The following is a 23,077-nucleotide window of genomic DNA, read 5'->3' on the forward strand; positions in this document are numbered from 1 at the left end:
ACCTCCATATGGGCACCCTGAGGCTGCACAGTAGGATCCTAGTCTCAAACAAGTTCTGTTATAGCATATTAAACTAACCCCGGCACCCGTAGTTACACCAGCTATAGAATTGCTATAAATGCAGGCACCCAAATGTGGCAGGGACGCATGTAACTTACAGTATTCTGTAATTTAACATGCATAAGTGAGAACCCTGTCCAAGCTTTGTCCTTGTTTATGCCCCCTTAAATATACACTAGGTAAGTCTTCGCAGAAAAATGGAGGGAAGAGTTGTTGTCCCATCCTAAATTTAAGGGCCCTGAACAAATTTCTAAGTTCTGGATGTTTTCACCAAAAAGGAGAGTAGCTGTGTACACTAGAACTGAAGGTAGCTTATACCCACATATGTGCAAGTCACAGAAAGCACCTCAGATTCATGATAGGTAAGCACCATGGTTAGTATCCTATACTGTCCTTTGGCCTAGCATTAGCTCCAGAAGTGTTCACAAAGAGACAAGACAAGTATTCAAAGTGAGCTATGCCTTTGCCATTAGGAGGTGAATGCATAGCTTGTTTATCCATATATTTTCAGTTATTAAATGGATAAAATGTGGCCACTTAATTCAGTTATCTGTATAGCTTTGGAGAGGAATAAAGGTGAAGATTTCAGTTATCCATGTATTAGCAATAATCATCCACAAAACAGATTAATAATCCATATAATAGCTGATCCAGTCCAATTTGGCCAAAAGAATTGCCTTCCAAATTCCTCAAGCCCTGATTGTCATAGCCACTGATGCATTAAAACTGGGTGGGGATGCTCATCTTGTGGAACTAAATGGGGAACACCACAGTAGATCTGTTTGCCTATTCTCTGAAAAAGAAAGTTCAAAGATAAGGGCATACAGTAAAACAACTTCAGGTGCCTTACCTCTAGAACTGGGGGATTTCTCGTATCTTCCAGTTTTTCTAATGGCAAATATTGTTCTAAAACTCAGACTAGGGAACTATGATATCTAATTTTTTATTGACTAAGGCTTCCTGTTCCTGTTGGAGTTGGCCATCAGGGAACCAGTCAGGTTGGAGCCTTCCCTACCTTAACTGTCCAGATTTGGGGAACTTTTTTACATCCTGACATCAGGTCTCTGGCTCTCATAGGCAAAGGATTCAATTGGTTTGACACCAGCATTGAGAGATATGATGTCGAACAAAGGCAAAAAGAGTGGCCTAGTGGTTAGGGTGTTGGACCTTGGTCCTGGGGAACTGAGGAACTGAGTTCGATTCCCACTTCAGGCACAGGCAGCTCCTTGTGACTCTGGGCAAGTCACTTAACCCTTCATTGCCCCAGGTACAAATAAGTACCTGTATACAATATGTAAGCCGCATTGGGCCTGCCATGAGTGGGAAAGCGCGGGGTACAAATGTAGCAAAAAAAAAAAAATAGATGAGGGGAGATATGATAGAGGTCTATAAAATAATGTGGAGTGGAATGGGTAGACGTGAATCATTTGTTTATTCTGTCCAAAAATACTAGGACTAGGGGGCATGCGATGAAGCTACAAAGTAGTAAATTTAATATGAATCGGAGAACATTTTTCTTCACTCAACGTGTAAACTCTGGAATTCATTGCCAGAGAATGTGGTAAAGGCGGTTAGCTTAGCAGGGTTTTAAAAGGGTCTGGACGGCTTCCTAAAGGAAAAGTCCATAGACCATTATTAAATTGACTTGGGGAAAATCCACTGCTTATTTCTGGGATAAGCAGCATAAAATGTATTGAGCTTTTTTGGGGATCTTGCCAGGTATTTGTGACCTGGATTGACCACTGTTAGAAACAGGATGCTGGGCTTGATGGATCTTTGGTCTGTCCCAGTGTGGCAATACTTATGTACTTATATATAAGCAATATGCAAAACAATTGAAAGAAAGTAATAAACATCCATTAGTTCCTAAATGTTTCAGTGAATAAAGCAGTTTTAAGCCACCTTCTAAAGTGCAAATAGCCATTCTGAGTGCAAGGAAGAAGATTTCAGAGTTTTGGACATGCAATGGAAAATGCTATCACCCAGGTAGAGGCTTAACTTTAGCCACCTTCAGTGAGAGGATCGTTAATTGATGGGCGCTGTGTTTTATACTGCGTGCAGCGCTTGCAAATGAGAAGCCAGCAAGCCCAAATACAAGGAATTGCACTAATCCAAATAATGCAACACTGTATGAAATTTATGCAAGGGAAAGATATGGTGTAACCATCTCAGTAATCACTTAGGGCCCTCACAGCAAATGAGAGAAAGACCATAGGAATCAAATGGGCTTCCTCTCATTTGGCACGCAGGAATCACTTGCGCAGCTTTGTAAAAGAGGTCCTTAATGACTGTATCTGATACCTTTTTAACCAGTACTCATCCATTTCTACTCCTGAGGAACATGCCTGAGTAACAGTAGGTAGTTCGAGTCCTCTTTTACAAATGTGCGCTAAATATTAGACACGCCCATATATTCCTATGGGTGTGTTTAGTATATGCTCAAAACGCTAATACGCCTTTGTAAAAGACCCCCTCAATATGATCAGTTGTCAATGTCTGGCAAGGAAATGTACTAAAAGGTTTCCTAAACCAATCTGTTTTCTCTAGATTTAGCGTCAACTTACTAGAAGTCAACCACCATTTCATTTCAGACACTATTAAATTGTCTGTCTGAGATGTTATCAGTATCCTGTACCGGAATTAATAGCTAAATAGCATCAGCATACAATCTGAACTGGACCTCATCTTCCATAACAACCCATTGAGCAATTGCATATAAATATTAAATATTACTGACCCCTCCCTCATACCTCTTTTTTTATTTTGACCTGTGAAAGTCATTTAAATTTGCTGTGTAGGAATTATCTGTGTTAATCCCATGCTTTTTTGAATTCTGTCACTGTCTTTGTCCCCACCACCTTCACTGGAAGTCATTCTGTGCATCCATCATCCTTGTGGCACAGACCCCAGAGATAAGAAGTGACTTTTCTCATGTCTGTCTCAGTGGCAGACAGTGGACTTTTCCTCCAGGAACTCGTCCAGACCTTTTGACTTTTAAAACCTTGTGTAATGACGCTGCTCTTTCATTGACCTCGTCATTGAGATTTTATCGGCCGACTCGTAGCCTATGTTCTGCAGATAAATTGATGTTAGATGTTTCCTCATTTAAGCATGTGAGACTTGAAGCAAATCGTTCAGCAGTGTTTCAGATTACAGGCACATCTATCTGGAATTCATTGCCTGTGTAGTAACTTCAATCCTTCAGTTTAGAAAAAAAACTTGAAAACACTTTTTTTTTCCTTTATTCAGGCCTTTCTGGATTAGCTTTTTGTTTTTGATTGTTTTATTTATTGTTTCTGTGTTTTTGATCATGTGTATTTTGATTGTGTATGTTTTAATATGTACACCACCTAGTACACTTGGATAAAGTAGTTTAGAAATGTGGATTAAAAACTGGTTGAAGGATAGGGAAACAGAGAGTGGGGTTAAATGGGATAGTGCTGGGCAGACTTATACGGTCTGTGCCAGAGCCGGTGGTTGGGAGGCGGGGATAGTGCTGGGCAGACTTATACGGTCTGTGCCCTGAAGAGCACAGGTACAAATCAAAGTAGGGTTTACACAAAAAGTAGCACATATGAGTTGTCTTGTTGGGCAGACTGGATGGACCGTGCAGGTCTTTTTCTGCCGTCATCTACTGTGTTACTGTTATTCACAATGGAGAAGGGTAGTTAGTGGGGTTCCTCAGGGGTCTGTGCTAGGACCGCTGCTTTTTAATATATTTATAAATGATTTAGAGATGGGAGTAACTAGCGAGGTAATTAAATTTGCTGATGACACAAAGTTATTCAAAGTCGTTAACTTGCGACAGGATTGTGAAAAATTACAGAAGGACCTTACGAGACTGGGAGACTGGGCGGCTAGATGGCAGATGACGTTTAATGTGAGCAAGTGCAAGGTGATGCATGTGGGAAAAAAGAACCCGAATTATAGCTATGTCATGCAAGGTTCCACGTTAGGAGTTACGGACCAAGAAAGGGATCTGGGTGTCGTCGTCGATAATACACTGAAACCTTCTGCTCAGTGTGCTGCTGCGGCTCGGAAAGTGAATAGAATGTTGGGTATTATTAGGAAAGGTATGGAAAACAGGTGTGAGGATGTTATAATGCTGTTGTATCGCTCCATGGTGCGACCGCACCTTGAGTATTGTGTTCAATTCTGGTCGTCGCATCTCAAGAAAGATATAGTGGAACTGGAAAAGGTGCAGCAAAGGGCAACTAAAATGATAGCGCGGATGGGACGACTTCCCTATGAAGAAAGACTAAAGAGGCTAGGGCTTTTCAGCTTGGAGAAGAGACGGCTCCCTATTCATCGCCAAACAGGACTATTACACCCAATTGACTGATTCCCTCAGCTCTAACCCTCGTCGTCTCTTCGCCACCCTCAACTCCCTCCTCAAAGTGCCCTCCTCTCCCACCCCCCCTCACTCTCTCCCCAATCTCTGGCCGACTACTTCCGCGACAAGGTCCAGAAGATCAACCTCGAATTCACCACCAAACCTTCTCCTCCTCTTCATCCTATAACCCACTCTCTCAACCAACCAACCCAGGCCTCCTCCTCCTATTTTCCTGATATCACCGAAGAGGAAACCGCCCATCTCCTCTCCTCCTCGAAATGCACCACCTGTTCCTCAGACCCCATCCCCACCAACTTACTTGACACCATCTCCCCTACTATCACCCCCCCCCCCCCCCCCCCCCCATCTGTCATATCCTCAACCTCTCTCTCTCCACTGCAACTGTCCCGGACACCTTCAAGCATGCTGTAGTCACACCACTCCTCAAAAAAAACATCACTTGACCCTACCGCCCCATTTCCCTCCTGCCCTTCCTCTCCAATATACTTGAACACGCCATTCACAGCTGCTGCCTTGATTTTCTCTCCTCTCATGCCATCCTCGATCCGCTTCAATCCGGCTTTCACCCCCTACACTCGACAGAAACGGCACTATCTAAAGTCTGCAATGACCTGTTCCTCGCCAAATCCAAAGGTCACTACTATGTCCTCATCCTCCTCGACCTATCCGCCGCTTTTGACACTGTCAATCACAACTTACTTCTTGACACACTGTCCTCTTTTGGGTTCCAGGGCTCTGTCCTCTCCTGGTTCTCCTCTTATTTCTCCCATTGTACCTTCAGAGTACACTCTCATGATTCGTCCTCCACCCCATCCCGCTCTCTGTTGGAGTTCCTCAGGGATCTGTCCTTGGACCCCTTCTTTTTTCAATCTACACCTCTTCCCTGGGCTCCCTGATCTCATCTCATGGTTTCCACTATCATCTTTATGCTGACGACACCCAGCTTTATCTCTCCACACCAGACATCACTGCGGAAAAGTATCGGCCTGCTTAGGTGACATTGCTGCCTGGATGTCCAACCGCCACCTGAAACTGAACATGGCCAAGACCGAACTTATTGTCTTCCCACCCAAGCCCACTTCTCCTCTCCCTTCACTCTCTATCTCAGTTGATAAGACCCTCATCGTCCCCGTCTCATCTGCCCGCAACCTCGGAGTCATCTTCGACTCCTCCTTCTCCTTCTCTGCGCATATCCAGCAGATAGCCAAGATCTGTCGCTTCTTCCTCTACAACATTAGCAAAATTTGCCCTTTCCTCTCTGAGCACACCACCCGAACTCTCATCCACTCTCTCATTACCTCTCGCCTTGACTACTGCAACCTACTCCTCACTGGCCTCCCACTTAGCCATCTATCCCCCCCTTCAGTCCGTTCAGAACTCTGCTGCATGTCTTATCTTCCGCCTTGACCGATATAATATCACCCCTCTCCTCAAGTCACTTCACTGGCTTCCGATCAGATACCGCATACAGTTCAAGCTTCTACTAACCTAAAAATGCACTCGATCTGCAGCCCCTCCTTACCTCTCTACCCTCATCTCCCCTTACGTTCCTACCCGTAACCTCCGCTCTCAAGACAAATCCCTCCTTTCAGTACCCTTCTCCACCACTGCCAACTCCAGGCTCCGCCCTTTCTGCTTTGCCTCACACCATGCTTGGAACAAACTCCCTGAGCCCATACGCCAGGCCCCCTCTCCCTGCCCATCTTCAAATCATTGCTCAAAGCCCACCTCTTCAATGTTGCCTTCGGCACCTAACCACTACACCTCTACTCAGGAAATCTAGACTGCCCCAACTTGACATTTCGTCCTTTAGATTGTAAGCTCCTTTGAGCAGGGACCGTCCTTCTTTGTTAATTTGTACAGCGCTGCGTAACCCTAGTAGCGCTCTAGAAATGTTAAGTAGTAGTATATAAAATAATGAGTGGAGTGGAATAGGTGGATGTGAAGTGTCTGTTCACGCTTTCCAAAAATACTTGGACTAGGGGGCATGCGATGAAACTACAGTGTAGTAAATTTAAAACAAATCGGAGAAAATTTTTCTTCACCCAACGCGTAATTAAACTCTGGAATTCGTTGCCGGAGAACGTGGTGAAAGCGGTTAGCTTGGCAGAGTTTAAAAAGGGGTTAGACGGTTTCCTAAAGGACAAGTCCATAAACCGCTACTAAATGGACTGGGGAAAAATCCACAATTCCAGGAATAACATGTATAGAGTGTTTGTACGTTTGGGAAGCTTGCCAGGTGCCCTTGGCCTGGATTGGCCGCTGTCGTGGATAGGATGCTGGGCTCAATGGACCCTTGGTCTTTTCCCAGTGTGGCATTACTTATGTACTTATATGTACTCCTTCCATGATACATTTGCAGATTTCACGTCATTCAGCATTTCTGCTTGGCACCATCATTGGACCCTTGGTCTTTTCCCAGTGTGGCATTACCTATGTACTTAAGATATAGTAACTGCTGATACTACATCCTCTGCCAGTGAGTTCCAGAGCTTATCTATTCGTTGAGTATTAGCATGTAACTTCATGGAGTTTCCCCCTAATCTTTGTACTTTTTAAAAGAGTAAACAATCGATTCACATTTACCCGTTCTACTTAATATTGTCTACTTCCTCCAGAGTGTTTACTCTGTGGCAGAGCTTCATTTCATAGCAAAAAGGCAATTTTCTTAACAATTAAGAGAGATCGCTCATGAAGATATTGAACAGAATTGGCCTCAGCAGCAACCCTAAGGTCTTCCACTACTCACCTTTCTTGTAATTGAATGCCATTTACCACTACACTCTGTTGTCTGTCAACCAATTTTTTATCCAGTTGACCACCTTGAGAATCATCCCAAGACTGGTTAGTTTGTTTATAAGCCTTCTATGGGAAAAAAGTATCAAAGGCTTTGCTGAAGTCCAATATGCCAAATCCAGTGTATGCCTTTATCTAGTTCTCTGGTCAGCTAGTCAAAGAAGTCAACCAGATTTGTTTAGCACATGTTGCTTTAGATCTCGCAACCTGCCGGACAGTAAAAACTTTGAAATAAATAAAAGTACTATCCTTGCTTTATTATTTGGAAAGGCATCAGTCTGTCCTAGAACACCTTTTTGGAGGTATGGAATCCAACTCTAATCGTCATGAAGGCTGTTTGTTTCCAAGTCACCTTCATTTAAAAAAAAAAAAAAATGTGTACAGAAGCCTGCTGATCTGTTTTCTGTATCCTTTATCATTAAATGCTTCCTGTAACTAGAGATTCCCATTGGTGAGGATTTGATATCTTGTTCTTGGAGAAAATTAGGTTACTTATTTGTAGCATGGATTCTCTGAGGACAGTAGGATATAAATCCCCACAATATCTGCCTGCCTCCTCTGGAAATTGACATCTTACCAATGCTTTGCACAGAACTAAAGATGGCAACACTCCTCTCGCTTTGGTACACTTTTTACTGTGAGCAAAAGCAGAAAAACAGGAACAGAGCTTCTACGTATGTAACCACAGTCAAGAAGAAAGAGTAGAGGATGGAACAAATCATGATCAGCTGTGTGGATGAGGTCTTCAAGTCTTTATTAAAAGCACCAGTGCAATGGGACTCGATACAGGTCATGTTTTAGTGGGCACAGCCACCTGCTTCAGGGGTCATGAGTCTAACTGTAAAACCTGATGCTGGCTAAAGAATCTATTTCTGGTGTACAAAGGACAGGACTGACCCTTGCTATGAACTCAATACATTGAAGTATTTGAGGAGCAAATGCTGTAACCGCCACACTTTAATAACGACGACTCATTCCCACAGCTGATCGTCATTTGTTCCATCCTCTACACTTTTTGGTGTGCCATGCTCAGTCAGGTAATTATGCATATCTGTGAGAACTTATTCTCCGAGGACAAGCAGGCTGCTTGTTCTCACTGATGAGTGACGTCCACGGCAGCCCCTCCAATCGGAATCTTCACTAGCAAAGTCCTTTGCTAGCCCTCACGCGCCCGCGCGCACCGCGCATGCGCGGCCGTCTTCCCGCCCAAAACCGGCTCGAGCCGGCCAGTCTTCTTTCGTCCGCACTCGGTACGGCTGTGTTTTTTGCCGTGTCGAGCCCCGGAGAGTCGACCTCGCGCGTCCTTTGTACAAATCGACGTGTTTTTTCTTCGGAAAAGATTTAAATTCGTTCGGAAAGTGCTCCGCAAACCCCCTTGGGTTTCGTTTGCCCCTTCCCGTATTTCCAGTCTTTGCCCCGGTAAGTTTTCTTTCGTCGTCGGGGTAGGCCTCTTTTCGGCCTCGGTCGAGATTTTTCTCCCTCAAAGTTTTTGGTGCTAAAATTCGTCATTTCGGATTTTGATTTCGCCGGCGTGATTTTTCCGCCCATGACATCGAAGCCTTCCAGCAGCTTCAAGAAGTGCACCCAGTGCGCCCGGGTAATCTCGCTCACTGATAGGCACTCTTCGTGTCTTCAGTGTCTGGGGGCCGAGCACCGTCCTCAGAACTGTAGCCTGTGTTCCCTATTACAAAGGCGGACTCAGGTAGCGAGATTGGCCCAGTGGAACGTTTTGTTCTCGGGCTCTTCGTCGGCATCGGCACCGGGGTCATCGAGTGCATCGACGTCGTCAGCGTCCAGACCTTCATCCTCGGCCGCCAGTGCATCGAGTGCATCGAGGCATCGGCCCTCTGCATTGGCGCCGAGACATCGGATAGCTGCATCGGCGTCGGTGGTACCGGGACCTCGTCTGCTGATGTCGTCGGACGGTGGTGCATCTCAGGAGTGCAGGTGAGGGCTGTCCATTCCCCTGGTGGTGGCGGTGAGCCTTTGGGTGGGTCTCCCCCTACCCTGAGGGCTCCTGCGGTACAGCCCCCCCCCCCCCCCCGGGATCGACCTGCTTCGACCTCGGCCCCGAGGAAGCGACGGATGGATTCTACGTCCTCCTCGTCGGTGCCGGGGAGCTCCGGTGACATGCTTCGGAAGAAGTCGAAGAAGCATCGACACCGGTCTCCTCCCCGCGTCGGCACCGAGAGCTCTGGGTTGCCGAGGGAGTCGGCACCCAGCAGGCATCGGCACCGAGAGGACCGCTCACCCTCTGTTCAGGAGGTGTCGATGCGCTCCACTCTGGACAGCCCGGAACAGCCTCCACGCCCGGAACAGGTTCTGACATCGACGCCTGCATCGGCCTCCATGCCTTTCTCTGCAGCCGCTCTGAACGAGAGCCTCCGGGCCGTTCTCCCAGAGATTCTGGGAGAGCTGTTGCACCCTACCCCTCTGGTACCGGCGGTGCTTGCGCCTACGGTACCGTCGAGCGTGGCGCCGGCTGGCCCATCGCCCGGGGTGAGGTCCCCGACGTCGGTACCGCGTGCGGTGCCAACTGCGGCCACCTCCCAGGAGGGCTCCCCGACTACGTCGGCGGAGGGAGCTTCGCCGATGCGGGCGAGAGAGTCTACCTCTCGACGCCCCCATCGTGGACGTGGCTCCACGGAGTCGAGCCGGGCGAGGTTGCAGACACAGGTCCGTGAACTTGTGTCTGCCACCGAGGGTGAGGCCTCGTGGGAAGAGGAAGAAGACCCCAGATATTTCTCTGACGAGGAGTCTGAGGGTCTTCCTTCCGATCCCACTCCCTCTCCTGAGAGACAGCTTTCTCCTCCCGAGAGTCTGTCTTTTGCTTCCTTTGTCCGGGAGATGTCTACGGCCATCCCCTTCCCGGTGGTTGTGGAGGACGAGCCCAGGGCTGAAATGTTTGAGCTCCTGGACTATCCTTCTCCACCTAAGGAAGCGTCCACTGTTCCCTTGCACCATGTCCTGAAAAAGACATTGCTTGCGAACTGGACCAAGCCACTAAGTAATCCCCACATCCCCAAGAAGATCGAGTCCCAGTACCGGATCCATGGGGACCCAGAGCTGATGCGCACTCAGTTGCCTCACGACTCTGGAGTTGTGGATCTGGCCCTAAAGAAGGCTAAGAGTTCTAGGGAGCATGCTTCGCAGCCCCCGGGCAAAGACTCTAGAACCTTAGACTCCTTTGGGAGGAAGGCCTACCATTCCTCTATGCTCGTGGCCAAAATCCAGTCTTACCAGCTCTACACGAGCATACACATGCGGAACAATGTGCGGCAGTTGGCGGGCTTGGTTGATGCTCTCCCCCCTGAGCAAGCCAAGCCTTTTCAGGAGGTGGTCAGGCAGCTGAAGGCGTGCAGAAAATTCCTGGCCAGAGGGGTGTATGACACCTTTGATGTTGCGTCCAGGGCCGCTGCTCAAGGTGTGGTGATGCGCAGGCTCTCATGGCTGCGTGCCTCCGACCTGGAGAATAGACTCCAGCAGCGGATTGCGGACTCGCCTTGCCGTGCGGACAATATTTTTGGAGAGAAGGTCGAGCAGGTGGTAGAGCATCTCCACCAGCGGGATACCGCATTCGACAAGTTCTCCCGCCGGCAGCCTTCAGCATCTACCTCTACAGGTAGAAGATTTTTTGGGGGAAGGAGGACTGTTCCCTACTCTTCTGGCAAGCGTAGGTACAATCCTCCTTCTCGACAGCCTGCGGCCCAGGCTAAGCCCCAGCGCGCTCGCTCTCGTCAGCAGCGTGCGCCTCAGCAAGGCCCCGCGGCTCCCCAGCAAAAGCAAGGGGCGAGCTTTTGACTGGCTCCAGCAGAGCATAGCCGACATCCAAGTGTCAGTGCCGGGCGACCTGCCGGTCGGGGGGAGGTTGAAAGCTTTTCACCAAAGGTGGCCTCTCATAACCTCCGATCAGTGGGTTCTGCAAATAGTCCGGCAAGGATACACCCTTAATTTGGCCTCAAAACCTCCAAATTGTCCACCGGGAGCTCAGTCTTACAGCTTCCAGCACAAGCAGGTACTTGCAGAGGAACTCTCCGCCCTTCTCAGCGCCAATGCGGTCGAGCCCGTGCCATCCGGGCAAGAAGGGCTGGGATTCTATTCCAGGTACTTCCTTGTGGAAAAGAAAACAGGGGGGATGCGTCCCATCCTAGACCTAAGGGCCCTGAACAAATATCTCGTAAAAGAAAAGTTCAGGATGCTTTCCCTGGGCACCCTTCTTCCCATGATTCAGGAAAACGATTGGCTATGCTCTCTGGACTTGAAGGATGCCTACACACACATCCCGATACTGCCAGCTCACAGACAGTATCTGCAATTTCAGCTGGGCACACGTCACTTCCAGTACTGTGTGCTACCCTTTGGGCTCGCCTCTGCACCCAGGGTGTTCACAAAGTGCCTGGCTGTAGTAGCAGCGGCACTTCGCAGGCTGGGGGTGCATGTGTTCCCGTATCTTGACGATTGGCTGGTGAAGAACACGTCCGAGGCAGGAGCCCTGCAGTCCATGCAGATGACTATTCGCCTCCTGGAGCTACTGGGGTTTGTAATAAATTACCCAAAGTCCCATCTTCTCCCAGTACAGAGACTCGAATTCATAGGAGCTCTGCTGGATTCTCGGACGGCTCGCGCCTATCTCCCAGAGACGAGAGCCAACAACTTGTTGTCCCTCGTCTCGCGGGTGCGAGCGTCCCAGCATATCACAGCTCGGCAGATGTTGAGATTGCTGGGCCACATGGCCTCCACAGTTCATGTGACTCCCATGGCCCGCCTTCACATGCGATCTGCTCAATGGACCCTAGCTTCCCAGTGGTTTCAGGCTGCTGGGGATCTAGAAGACGTGATCCACCTGTCCACGAGTTTTCTCGAATCCCTGTATTGGTGGACGATTTGGTCCAATTTGACTCTGGGACGTCCTTTCCAAATTCCTCAGCCACAAAAAGTGCTGACCACGGATGCGTCTCTCCTGGGATGGGGAGCTCATGTCGATGGGCTTCACACCCAAGGAAGCTGGTCCCTCCAGGAACACGGTCTACAGATCAATCTCCTGGAGTTGCGAGCGATCTGGAACGCTCTGAAGGCTTTCAGAGATCGGCTGTCCCACCAAATTATTCAAATTCAGACAGACAACCAGGTTGCCATGTACTATGTCAACAAGCAGGGGGGCACCGGATCTCGCCCCCTGTGTCAGGAAGCCGTCAGCATGTGGCTCTGGGCTCGCCGTCTCGGCATGGTGCTCCAAGCCACATATCTGGCAGGCGTAAACAACAGTCTGGCCGACAGACTGAGCAGGATTATGCAACCTCACGAATGGTCGCTCAACTCCCGAGTGGTGCGCCAGATCTTCCAAGCGTGGGGCACCCCCTTGGTGGATCTCTTCGCATCTCGAGCGAACCACAAAGTCCCTCAGTTCTGTTCCAGGCTTCAGGCCCACGGCAGACTGGCATCGGATGCCTTCCTCCTGGATTGGGGGGAGGGCCTGCTGTATGCTTATCCTCCCATTCCTCTGGTGGGGAAGACTTTGTTGAAACTCAAGCAAGACCGAGGCACCATGATTCTGATTGCTCCTTTTTGGCCACGTCAGATCTGGTTCCCTCTTCTTCTGGAGTTATCCTCCGAAGAACCGTGGAGATTGGAGTGTTTTCCGACCCTCATCACGCAGGACGAAGGGGCTCTTCTGCATCCCAGCCTCCGGTCCCTGGCTCTCACGGCCTGGATGTTGAGAGCGTAGACTTTGCCTCTTTGGGTCTGTCAGAGGGTGTCTCCCGCATCTTGCTTGCTTCCAGGAAAGATTCCACTAAGAGGAGTTACTTCTTTCTGTGGAGGAGGTTTGCCGTCTGGTGTGACAGCAAGGCCCTAGCTCCTCGCTCTTGTCCTACACAGACCCTGCTTGAATACCTTCTGCACTTGTCTGAGTCTGGTCTCAAGACCAACTCTGTAAGAGTTCACCTTAGCGCAATCAGTGCATACCATTACCATGTGGAAGGTAAGCCGATCTCAGGACAGCCTTTAGTTGTTCGCTTCATGAGAGGTTTGCTTTTGTCAAAGCCCCCTGTCAAGCCTCCTACAGTGTCATGGGATCTCAATGTCGTTCTCACCCAGCTGATGAAACCTCCTTTTGAGCCACTGAATTCCTGCCATCTGAAGTACTTGACCTGGAAGGTCATTTTCTTGGTGGCAGTTACTTCAGCTCGTAGAGTCAGTGAGCTTCAGGCCCTGGTAACCCAGGCCCCTTACACCAAATTTCATCATAACAGAGTAGTCCTCCGCACTCACCCTAAGTTCTTGCCAAAGGTCGTGTCGGAGTTCCATCTGAACCAGTCAATTGTCTTGCCAACATTCTTTCCCCGTCCTCATTCCTGCCCTGCTGAACGTCAGCTGCACACATTGGACTGCAAGAGAGCATTGGCCTTCTACCTGGAGCGGACACAGCCCCACAGACAGTCCGCCCAATTGTTTGTTTCTTTTGATCCCAATAGGAGGGGAGTGGCTGTAGGGAAACGCACCATATCCAATTGGCTAGCAGATTGCATTTCCTTCACTTATGCCCAGGCGGGGCTGGCTCTTGAGGGTCATGTCACGGCTCATAATGTTAGAGCCATGGCTGCGTCGGTAGCCCACTTGAAGTCAGCCTCCATTGAAGAAATTTGCAAAGCTGCGACGTGGTCATCTGTCCACACATTCACATCTCATTACTGCCTGCAGCAGGATACCCGATTCGACAGTTGGTTCGGGCAGTCAGTTCTTCAGAACCTGTTTGGGCTTTAGGATCCAACTCCACCCCCCGAGGGCCCTGTTTGTTCTGTTCCAGGCTGCACTCTCAGTTAGTTGGTAAATTTTTTAGGTCAATCTCAGTTATGTCCTCGCCGTTGCGAGGCCCAATTGACCATAGTTGTTGTTTTGAGTGAGCCTGGGGGCTAGGGATGCCCCATCAGTGAGAACAAGCAGCCTGCTTGTCCTCGGAGAAAGCGAATGCTACATACCTGTAGAAGGTATTCTCCGAGGACAGCAGGCTGATTGTTCTCACAAACCCGCCTGCCTCCCCTTTGGAGTTGTGTCTTCCCTTGTATTGTCTTGCTACATACTGGACTGGCCGGCTCGAGCCGGTTTCGGGCGGGAAGAGGGCCGCGCATGCGCGGTGCGCGCGGGCGCGTGAGGGCTAGCAAAGGACTTTGCTAGTGAAGATTCCGATTGGAGGGGCTGCCGTGGACGTCACCCATCAGTGAGAACAATCAGCCTGCTGTCCTCGGAGAATACCTTCTACAGGTATGTAGCATTCGCTTTTCCTGCTGGCCTTAAACAGTAAATGACTTCTCCACCTTTTTGAATAAGACTTGGCTCCCCCCTTCTCCATCCTACCTATCCCTCCTCGTCTTTGAATTGGCCATTTATTTATTTATTAGGATTTATTTACCGCCTTTTTGAAGGAATTCACTCAAGGCGGTGTACAGTAAGAATAGATCAAACATGAGCAATAGGCAATTACAGCAGTAAAAATATTCAAGTAACAATACAAAATATGGCGTGGTATACTACTTGCAATGACAACACAATATGTAATAGAACATTATAATTGGTAGTGAAGGGTAAAGCAAAGTTATAACATGTAGATGAGTAAGAAAGTAGGAAGAATTTGAAAGTAAGGGGACTGATTTGAAGAAAGTTCCACATGAGGTCAGAGAGATGGTTAAATATTATCTCAGTTAGGCTAAGAGTGGATAAGCATGTCCCGCTGCAGTATGTGCAGCCCGAGTCAATCCTTGTGTGTGTGAGTGAGTCTAACAAGATAGTTACTTCTTCCATTAAAGGCTTGGTTGAAGAGCCAAGCTTTCACCTGCTTCCTGAAGTTGAGGTAGTCTTGTGTTAAGCGGAGCCTTTCAGGCAATGCATTCCAGAGTGTGGGGGCTACTCCGGAGAAGGCTCACTTGCGGGTATCACATCGTGTAATGTCTTTTGGAGAGGGTGTAGTTAGTATTGTCCTTGGCGGTGTGTGGAGGATCAGAGGATCATCCTATTCTTCAGATACTCGGGGCCATTTCCTTTCAGGGCCTTGAAGATCAGACATAGAGTTTTAAATTTAGCCCTGTATTGTACTGGTAGCCAATGAAGTTTTTGCAAAAATGGTGTGATGTAGTCATGTCACTTGCAACCTTCTATGAGTCTTGCTGCTGCATTCTGAATCAACTGGAGCTGGTGCAGGCCCTTTGTAGTCAGACCATTGTATAGTGCATTGCAGTAATCCCAGTGCTTTTTTTTGTTCCAGTACGCAACGGTACAGCGGCACCTTTTTTTTGCCCTGCACTTCCTCTCAGTCCCCCAGGGGCGTGGTGTGCCGGAGCCGGCTTGCAGGAGGGCGCCACAAGCCATGCTTGCCTCATCTCCCGCGCTCTGGGGGGTTTAAATCATCGTTGATCATTTACCTCCACAGCAGCCACAGTGAAAGGCCATCTCTAGCCTTCCCTTTGTTTCCAGTCAGTGTCCCGCCTTCTTCTGACGTCATTTCCTCTTTCCGCGAAGGCAGGACACTGACTGGAAACGAAGGAAAGGCTAAAGACGGCCTGCGACGGAGGCAGGGGAACGAGGAGCATCCCTGAGTGGGTATGGATGCCTGGAGGGGGGCAGGGGAGCGAAGGGAATCACTGGGTGGGTATGGGTGGCTGTAGGGGGGGCAGGGGAGCGAAGGGGAATCGCTGGGTGGGTATGGATGCCTGGGGGGGGGGGGGGAGAGAAGGGAATTGCTGGGTGGGTAAGGATGCCTGGAGGGGGGGGCAGGGGAGGAGAAGGGAATCGCTGGGTGGGTATGGATGCCTGGAGGGGGGGCAGGGGAGAGAAGGGAATCGCTGGGTGGGTATGGATGCCTGGAGGGGGGGCAGGGGAGCGAAGGGAATCGGGTGGGTATGGATGCCTGGAGGGGGGGCAGGGTAGCGAAGAGAATCGCTGGGTGGGTATGGATGGCTGGAGGGGGGGCAGGGGAGCCAAGGGAATCGCTGGGTGAGTATGGATGGCTGGAAGGGGGGGGGGGGGCACGGGAGCCAAGGGAATCGCTGGGTGGGTATGGATGGCTGGAGGGAGGCAGGGGAGCCAAGGGAATCGCTGGGTGGGTATGAATTGCTGGAGGGGGGGGGGCAGGGGAGAAAAGAGAGTTGCAGGACATGGATGGAGGAGAGGGAAGGGAGAGAGAAGAAATGCTGGACATAGATGGAGGGGAGGGAAGAGTGAGGAATGAGATAAGATGAGGGAAAAGGAAGAGAGGAGAAAAACTGCACATGGATGAAGAAAATAGGCAGAAGCTGGATCCAGTGGACAGCTTTTACTTACGGATGTAGGACAAGAAATGAAGAAAAAAGGCAGAAAGTAAAGAAATGGAAAGGAAGCCCTGGAAACGGAGTTAAGGGAACAGATAGAGAGCAGCAGAATCAGAGACTGGGACCAATATGGAAAGAAAAACAGTCACCAGACAACAAAGGTAGAAAAAATAATTTTATTTTCATTTTAGTGTTTGAAATATGTCCAATTTGAGAACTTACATCTGCTGTCTTATTTTGCACTGGCTATACTGGAGCTGTAACTGCTTACAGAAATTATTTATAATGAAAAAAATCACGTTATTTTGTACTCCTATACTAGTATAATATTTTCAACGATGTCTGTTTATATGCGCCATAGCTTGTATAAGGGGTGTGGCTAATGTGGGTGTGGCTATCATAGGGTGGAGCCATATGTGGTGACCCCGCCCATAATGAGTACCGGCACCTTTTTTTCTACAAAAAAAAGCACTGAGTAATCTAGTCTTGATGTTACCATGGCATGCACAACTGGGATAAGATTTACCTTCTCGATGTAAGGAGAGAGGCAGCGTAGCTGTTGCAAGTAGTAGAAGCAGCTCTTAAAGGTGGTTTGGATTTGGGGAATCAGAGTAAGTGTTGAATCTAACTGTATTCCAAGGTTCTTGACTTGTGATTTGAGGGGGAGTTTGTACTTCCCAAAAGGGATTTTGATGTCAGGTATGTATCCACTTGTGTTAGGGACCCAGACAAGCTCAGTTTTACTAGGGTTCAGGTAAAGTTTGTTGTGTTTAGCCCATTCTTGAATTGATGTTAGACAAGTAATCAGTTTATTCAAGGCTGTAGGTAAGTCAGGTTCAATGGGTATGAGTAGCTGCACATCATCCGCATAGATGTAGAACTGAGTGTCCATTGACCAAATCAGCTCAGCTAGCGGTTTGAGGTAGATATTGAACAGAATAGGTGACAGTATCGATTCTTATGGTACCCCACAGGTCAGGCCATGATAAGGCACCATTTCCCCTGCCTATTAGACAAGGTATGGCATCTTCTGGCCTGTTTCTCTTACCTTATGCAGAGCTGGTAGTGCTTTTCTCTGTTCCCACTTGGTCTTTGGGCAGAGCAGGTAGCTCTCGCCTTATGTACAGGTGAGCTCTGCAGCTTTTCTGTCACATGGAATGGATAGCTGTAGGTATTCATACCATTTGTTTTGTGGTTGTTTTTTTTTAGGCTAATGATTTGTTGGACTTACTGGGAGGAAGTGATATAACCCCAGTTATTCCGACAGCAAGCATAAGTAAACCATCCTCTGCAGGTGGGGAGCTATTGGACCTGTTGGGAGAACTTGGTTTACCAGGTAAGCAAGGTAGCAAAACTGCATTGGTGTGAAATGTCTGTTGTGATCTATAACAGTACATATCCAGTTAACCTCTGTTTCCTGTATTGTCTACAGGCGGACCAGGTACAACCCCACAGATGTCACAACCACACTTTCTGTTGGATGGTCTTACATCACAGCCTCTCTTCAATGATAGCACTGCAGGTACATTCGGGCTGTGAAGCCAGGGAGAAGTTTAGTTAGAGGAAACAGTTGGAGCTAGCAACAAATGGATTCAAATTTAAAATAAGGTGCTCAGAGTACAGCTGATGGAACATTTGAAGTAGGGCATGTTCTAATTCCTTTGCAGCTTGTATTTTAGGCCATATGCAAAGCTTTGTATTTAATATGTTTTGGCTTCTTTTTTTCCCTCTTTACAGGTATCCCTCCTATTGTAGCATACAGCAAGAATGGCCTGAAGATTGAATTTACCTTTGAGCGATCGAACACAAGCCCCAGTGTGACAGTTATAACAATACATGCTTCCAACAGTACTGATGTGGAAATGACGGACTTTGTATTTCAGGCTGCAGTTCCAAAGGTGGGGTTTGAACTCTTTTACATAGAAACATAGGAAATGATGACAGTTTGCCCATCTACATGAAAAACTAATCTCTACAATCCCTTTCTGTCCCTCAGAGATTCTCTAAACTTGTCCCATGCCTTCTGGAATTCAAATACCATCCATGTTTCCACCTCCTGCACCAGGAGGCTGTGCCATGCATCTCCCACCATTTTATCTTGAGGGGCAGATGGAATCCTTTTCATATACACAAGCAATACAATAAGAACTATACAGTGTCCAAATGTGCATCATATTTATTTATCAATATTTGCTTATCATGCCTCACCTGCCAATCTGAGGTATGTCACAGTATAAAAATTGTTCTATTCAGTTTCCAAGCTACCCCATACTATACAGTTCTCTCATATCCCCCATCCATCCCTAAAACTTCAATTTGAATTACAAAAGAAATCGGAAAGGCCAGGGTTTCACTTTCTTCTGGAAAGCAGGATAAACCCTTTCTATTCGGGCATTCAGTGACAATGTATTCTAAGAATAAAGTTCCTGAAGAGCAAAAGTATGTTGCTGGGTGTGTGGGTGCGTACAGATACAACCCTGTTTGGGGTATTATTGGGGTACCTGACACTTAATGTAAATTCTAAAAGGAATTGGTGTGTGGTAATACTAGCCTTAGTGATTGAAGTGTCAGAAGCAAACGTGTTCCCTCTTATCCTTAGAGCCAAGCTCACTACGCCCTAAATAATAGAAAGAATTAACTCTACAACCAAGTATTATTAAAAAAATATTGTGTGCATTTATTTACAATAGCAGCAAAGATAATGTGCAAAGAAGGCAAGAACAAAGACAGAGGAAGTCTTATCATAGAAACGGCTCAGAGTAAATGCACATAAATCCCTAACTAGATTTCTAAGTAAAAGAGTCACACTGAGCCCACAGCACTTATACAAAAGTACATGGGACACATACAACCTGATGCAGACTTCTAGTAGGTGGCAGCATATTCCTCAGATGTTCATTCAGCTTCAGCACAGTCTGCTCCTTGGATGGAATGTTAACACAGCAGTCTTTTGCCTTAGATAATAGCCCCTTTTATACAGAAATCACGGGCTGGCCTTGGGGCTGATACATATGTAACACTATTATCCCCATTATTATGACTTCATGGGCCCCAACATTGTCTCATTGGCTCCACTTTGATGGGATCACCTTGACAAGAAGCTGGGGTTTTATAAACAATATGCAGTAAGCCAGCCACAGTGTCTCTCCAGCTGCATAGGAGACTTCCAGAGTCCTTGGCTGTTCTGGCCATGTTGGCGATGCTGATGACAACCTTGTTATTCTAGCACATTGGGACCCTTGTCAACAGTCTTTCTGTGTATACAAGGTTTCAGCTTCAGCAGATAACAGGCTTTAGCAACAAATGTTGGAATAACTGAGTCTGCATCTTAAGGTCAGGTTGTTCATGCTGGATAGTGCCATGTATTATAATTTCATATATCTTTTGTCACGTTCTCAAAGCAGGAACTAGGTTTGTGAACCCTTGGGCCACTGTCGAGCGGCAGCGGCAGGCAAATCACCCAAGCAGAAAGCAGTGCTGAACACAACAGGCAGGAACCACAGAATATAACTAGAAGAGGCTTTAATAGTAGACAGTAAACATTATCCAGTAGCACAGCAAGGTCAAAGGGGCCGGCAGCAAACACGGGTAATCCATAAACTAACCAGAGTCTATAGGCAGGCGGAAAGCAAAGTCCAGGTCCAGGCCAAGGGTCACAGGCACAGGAAGCAAGCAAAGTCAAAGTCCAGGAACAGGCAGGGTCCAACACAAAGGAAACTTTCAGAGGAACTCCCACAAACCACCAGGAACTCATGGATGACCTTTGATACCAAGGCAAGCAAGGCTCACAGAAGCTAATAAGCCCCTCAGCAGCTGACCCACAGCTGCAGTAAATCACCAGCCAAGTAAGGGTGCTGTTCAGGGTTGCCAGGTAGAAATTTTTTTTCCAGCCCAATCCAGGCCAGAAACCAGCCCAAAACCCGCCCAAACACAAACCCCGCCCCTGACACCCCCACCCCCGCGTCACTGGCCCCGCCCCCGCCGTCACCGGCCCCGCCTCCCACGTCATCGGGCCCACCTCCCCGTCATCAGCCCCGCCTCCCCGTCATCGGCCCCGCCTCCCCGTCATCAGCCCCGCCTCCCCGTCATCGGCCCCGCCTCCCACGTCATCGGCCCCGCCCAAAACGTCACTAACCCCGCCCAAAAACGTCACTAACCCCGCCCCCCGCGGCCGAAAAAAATCAAAAAGCCGCCCAAAAAGCCGCCCGGAAGCCCAAAAAACCGCCCAAAAAACCGCAACCCGCCGCGGGCAAAAATTTCCCGCGGCGGGTCGCGGAAAACCGCCCAATTGGGCGGTAAAACCGCCCACCTGGCAACACTGGTGCTGTTCCAGAACAACCCAGCAGAGCAAGGCTGGCAACCTGGAAAATCCGGACCGGACTCACTGAAGTCTGGAACATGGAAGACAGCAGAAAACAGTCCATAGCAGCCACCAGTTCTGGCCACCAGAGGGCAAGGAGAGCACCCACATGGAAAGCAGTCACAAACGTGACATCTTTGTTATATAGGAACACAAACAGTGTTTATAGTGCTTATTTTGCTCCTACAGATGCATTGCAGTTCATTGCCATTAGGGACCTTCGGCAACAACTGCTGCAATTACTTCAAATGTCTGGCTGGCTCATACAGCTGCAGTAAATTCTACAGGTACAATTGTGTGTCCAGAGACAAAGCATAAAAAAGCACCAACTGGCAGTCAGTGAAGATCTGCTGAAATAGGAGTGATATAATCACTAGGACTTCTTACTTACCAATAACCTAACTCTCATGTTTAGACAAGCTGTTGTTCATAATCTAGCCTGCTTATTACAAACACATGACTCAAAGTCCCTTAGTTCCAACAAAGGACACATTTGACAAAGCATCCTTAAGATAGCAAATAAATCCCACGCAACTGCTTATATCTGATTGTCCAAAATTATCCCCCTTTTCTGCAAGGGAACATCCCCTTTACTAGGCACCATAACCAAGGGATTAACCCAGAGGTACACATGACTCATCTGGCTTTTGTTTTAGTATAACAGCCAAAAATGTTTAGAGATGACTTCAAAGCATCTGTTCACTGTAGACACTTTAGCAGCCCAATCATTCATCACATAAATACCCAACTGGGTGTCATCCACAAAAAAGACAAACCTGAAATCAAAGCTATTTGCCATAATGTAGTAGTAGCCTCATATATTTAAAGGAAAGGAAAAGTAGAGCTCAAAACTTTTACCATTTCAAAAAAAAAAAAAAACCTGCTCTTCCAATTGAAATTATTCACCAGCTTAGAAAACTGTCAAATAGTGCAGTTTATATTATATTCATTACTAAAGCATCGTTTTATCTTGCATGTATCCCATCGAAGACCCCTGTTTCACTATTGCTGCATCATGGAAATTTCTTTGTATCCTTTAAAAGTATATCAAAGACAGGCTCATTATGTTCCCACCATCAGTTGCTAGAAGGAGAAATATAACCTTACAAGAGGTTCAAAATTGTTCAAACTTTCCTAATGTTTTGCAATCTATTAGAGGTGTACATTGAAAAGATTTTCAAGTTTTCAGGTCATTTTTGGGTTTTTGTGCCAATTTTCTGACATGCTTTTGGTACGTTTGACAAACTGTAAAAAAAAAAAAAAAAACTTTTAATGAGCATAAATTGATTTTCTTGGTCAGTAAGCAGAATCAATGCAGCCACATCTGTGTGATGTCATCAAAATGAACCTTAGATGAATTTTCTCTCCAGAGCCTAGACAAATCTAGTGTTTTCCACACTGTTTTAGCTCCCTGTGTTGTTCAGCCTGTTTTCACCCACTGATCTAATTAGATGCTTTTCACAGCTTGCCAAAAAGAAGAAAATGCAGATTCCTGGGGTGGGGAAGGAGGGTTAGGGAATAACTCATGGCTTACCGGTCTATTCCACAGAAGAATTGGACCACCAAACAGGTGGACCCATAGGGCTCCTCTCCAGTACCTGAAAGTACCAGGCAGAAAAATAAAAATGCTACCAAACCAGCAACCCCAATGGACTCCTTCAGAGCACCTGTTGACTGCTGGTTTTCCCTGTACCCAGTGGGACCAGTTGGTCACCACAGCATGCCCACACTCACACAGTCAACACCAGCCATCAGATGCCTGCCAACCCACCTACCATGCATGATCACTCCTCTTGATACAACTGCTCCAGCATTTCTCACAGCACTGACAGCTTCTGCCTAAAGAACCATCCCCAAAGCTGGTGGAACGTTCTCCAAGCTAGATTTCTTTCTCTCAGACATCCTGGAAATGACAGGTACCAGATCTCTGGATACAATGAGTGCTTGAGTACCCCAGTATTGAGCAAACTCTTTCACTATATGCAGGGAGGGGTAATTTCTGTTGATTTTCAGCATTCCCTAGTCATTTGAGAAGTTGGCTCTTACATTGGATATTACTGACACACACTGTACACAGGTCCTCTCTGTTTAAAACAGTGGAGAATTAGCCCAAGGGTACAGTTGAAATCTCTGCCATAGCATTGGGGACACTGAAGAAGAGAACTTTTCTCCAAAATACTCCTCCAAACCATCTTCCTGAGAAGTAGT

At 47.7% G+C, this 23,077-nt stretch overlaps 1 protein-coding gene across 2 annotated transcripts in view; it reads left to right on the plus strand.

Moving 5' to 3' along the window:
- Positions 1 to 23,077, plus strand: part of AP1G1 (adaptor related protein complex 1 subunit gamma 1) — a 319,248-nt gene that overhangs the window by 293,075 nt on the left and 3,096 nt on the right. For both annotated transcript variants that reach the window (XM_030204680.1, XM_030204681.1), the window contains 3 exons: positions 17,719 to 17,845; positions 17,942 to 18,031; positions 18,247 to 18,407. In XM_030204680.1, coding sequence (XP_030060540.1) covers positions 17,719 to 17,845; positions 17,942 to 18,031; positions 18,247 to 18,407 — 378 coding nt within the window. The remainder of the gene's footprint in view (positions 1 to 17,718; positions 17,846 to 17,941; positions 18,032 to 18,246; positions 18,408 to 23,077) is intronic.

Source organism: Microcaecilia unicolor, chromosome 5 (genome assembly GCF_901765095.1).
Source record: "Microcaecilia unicolor chromosome 5, aMicUni1.1, whole genome shotgun sequence".
In the NCBI taxonomy this organism is placed as follows: Eukaryota; Metazoa; Chordata; class Amphibia; order Gymnophiona; family Siphonopidae; genus Microcaecilia; species Microcaecilia unicolor.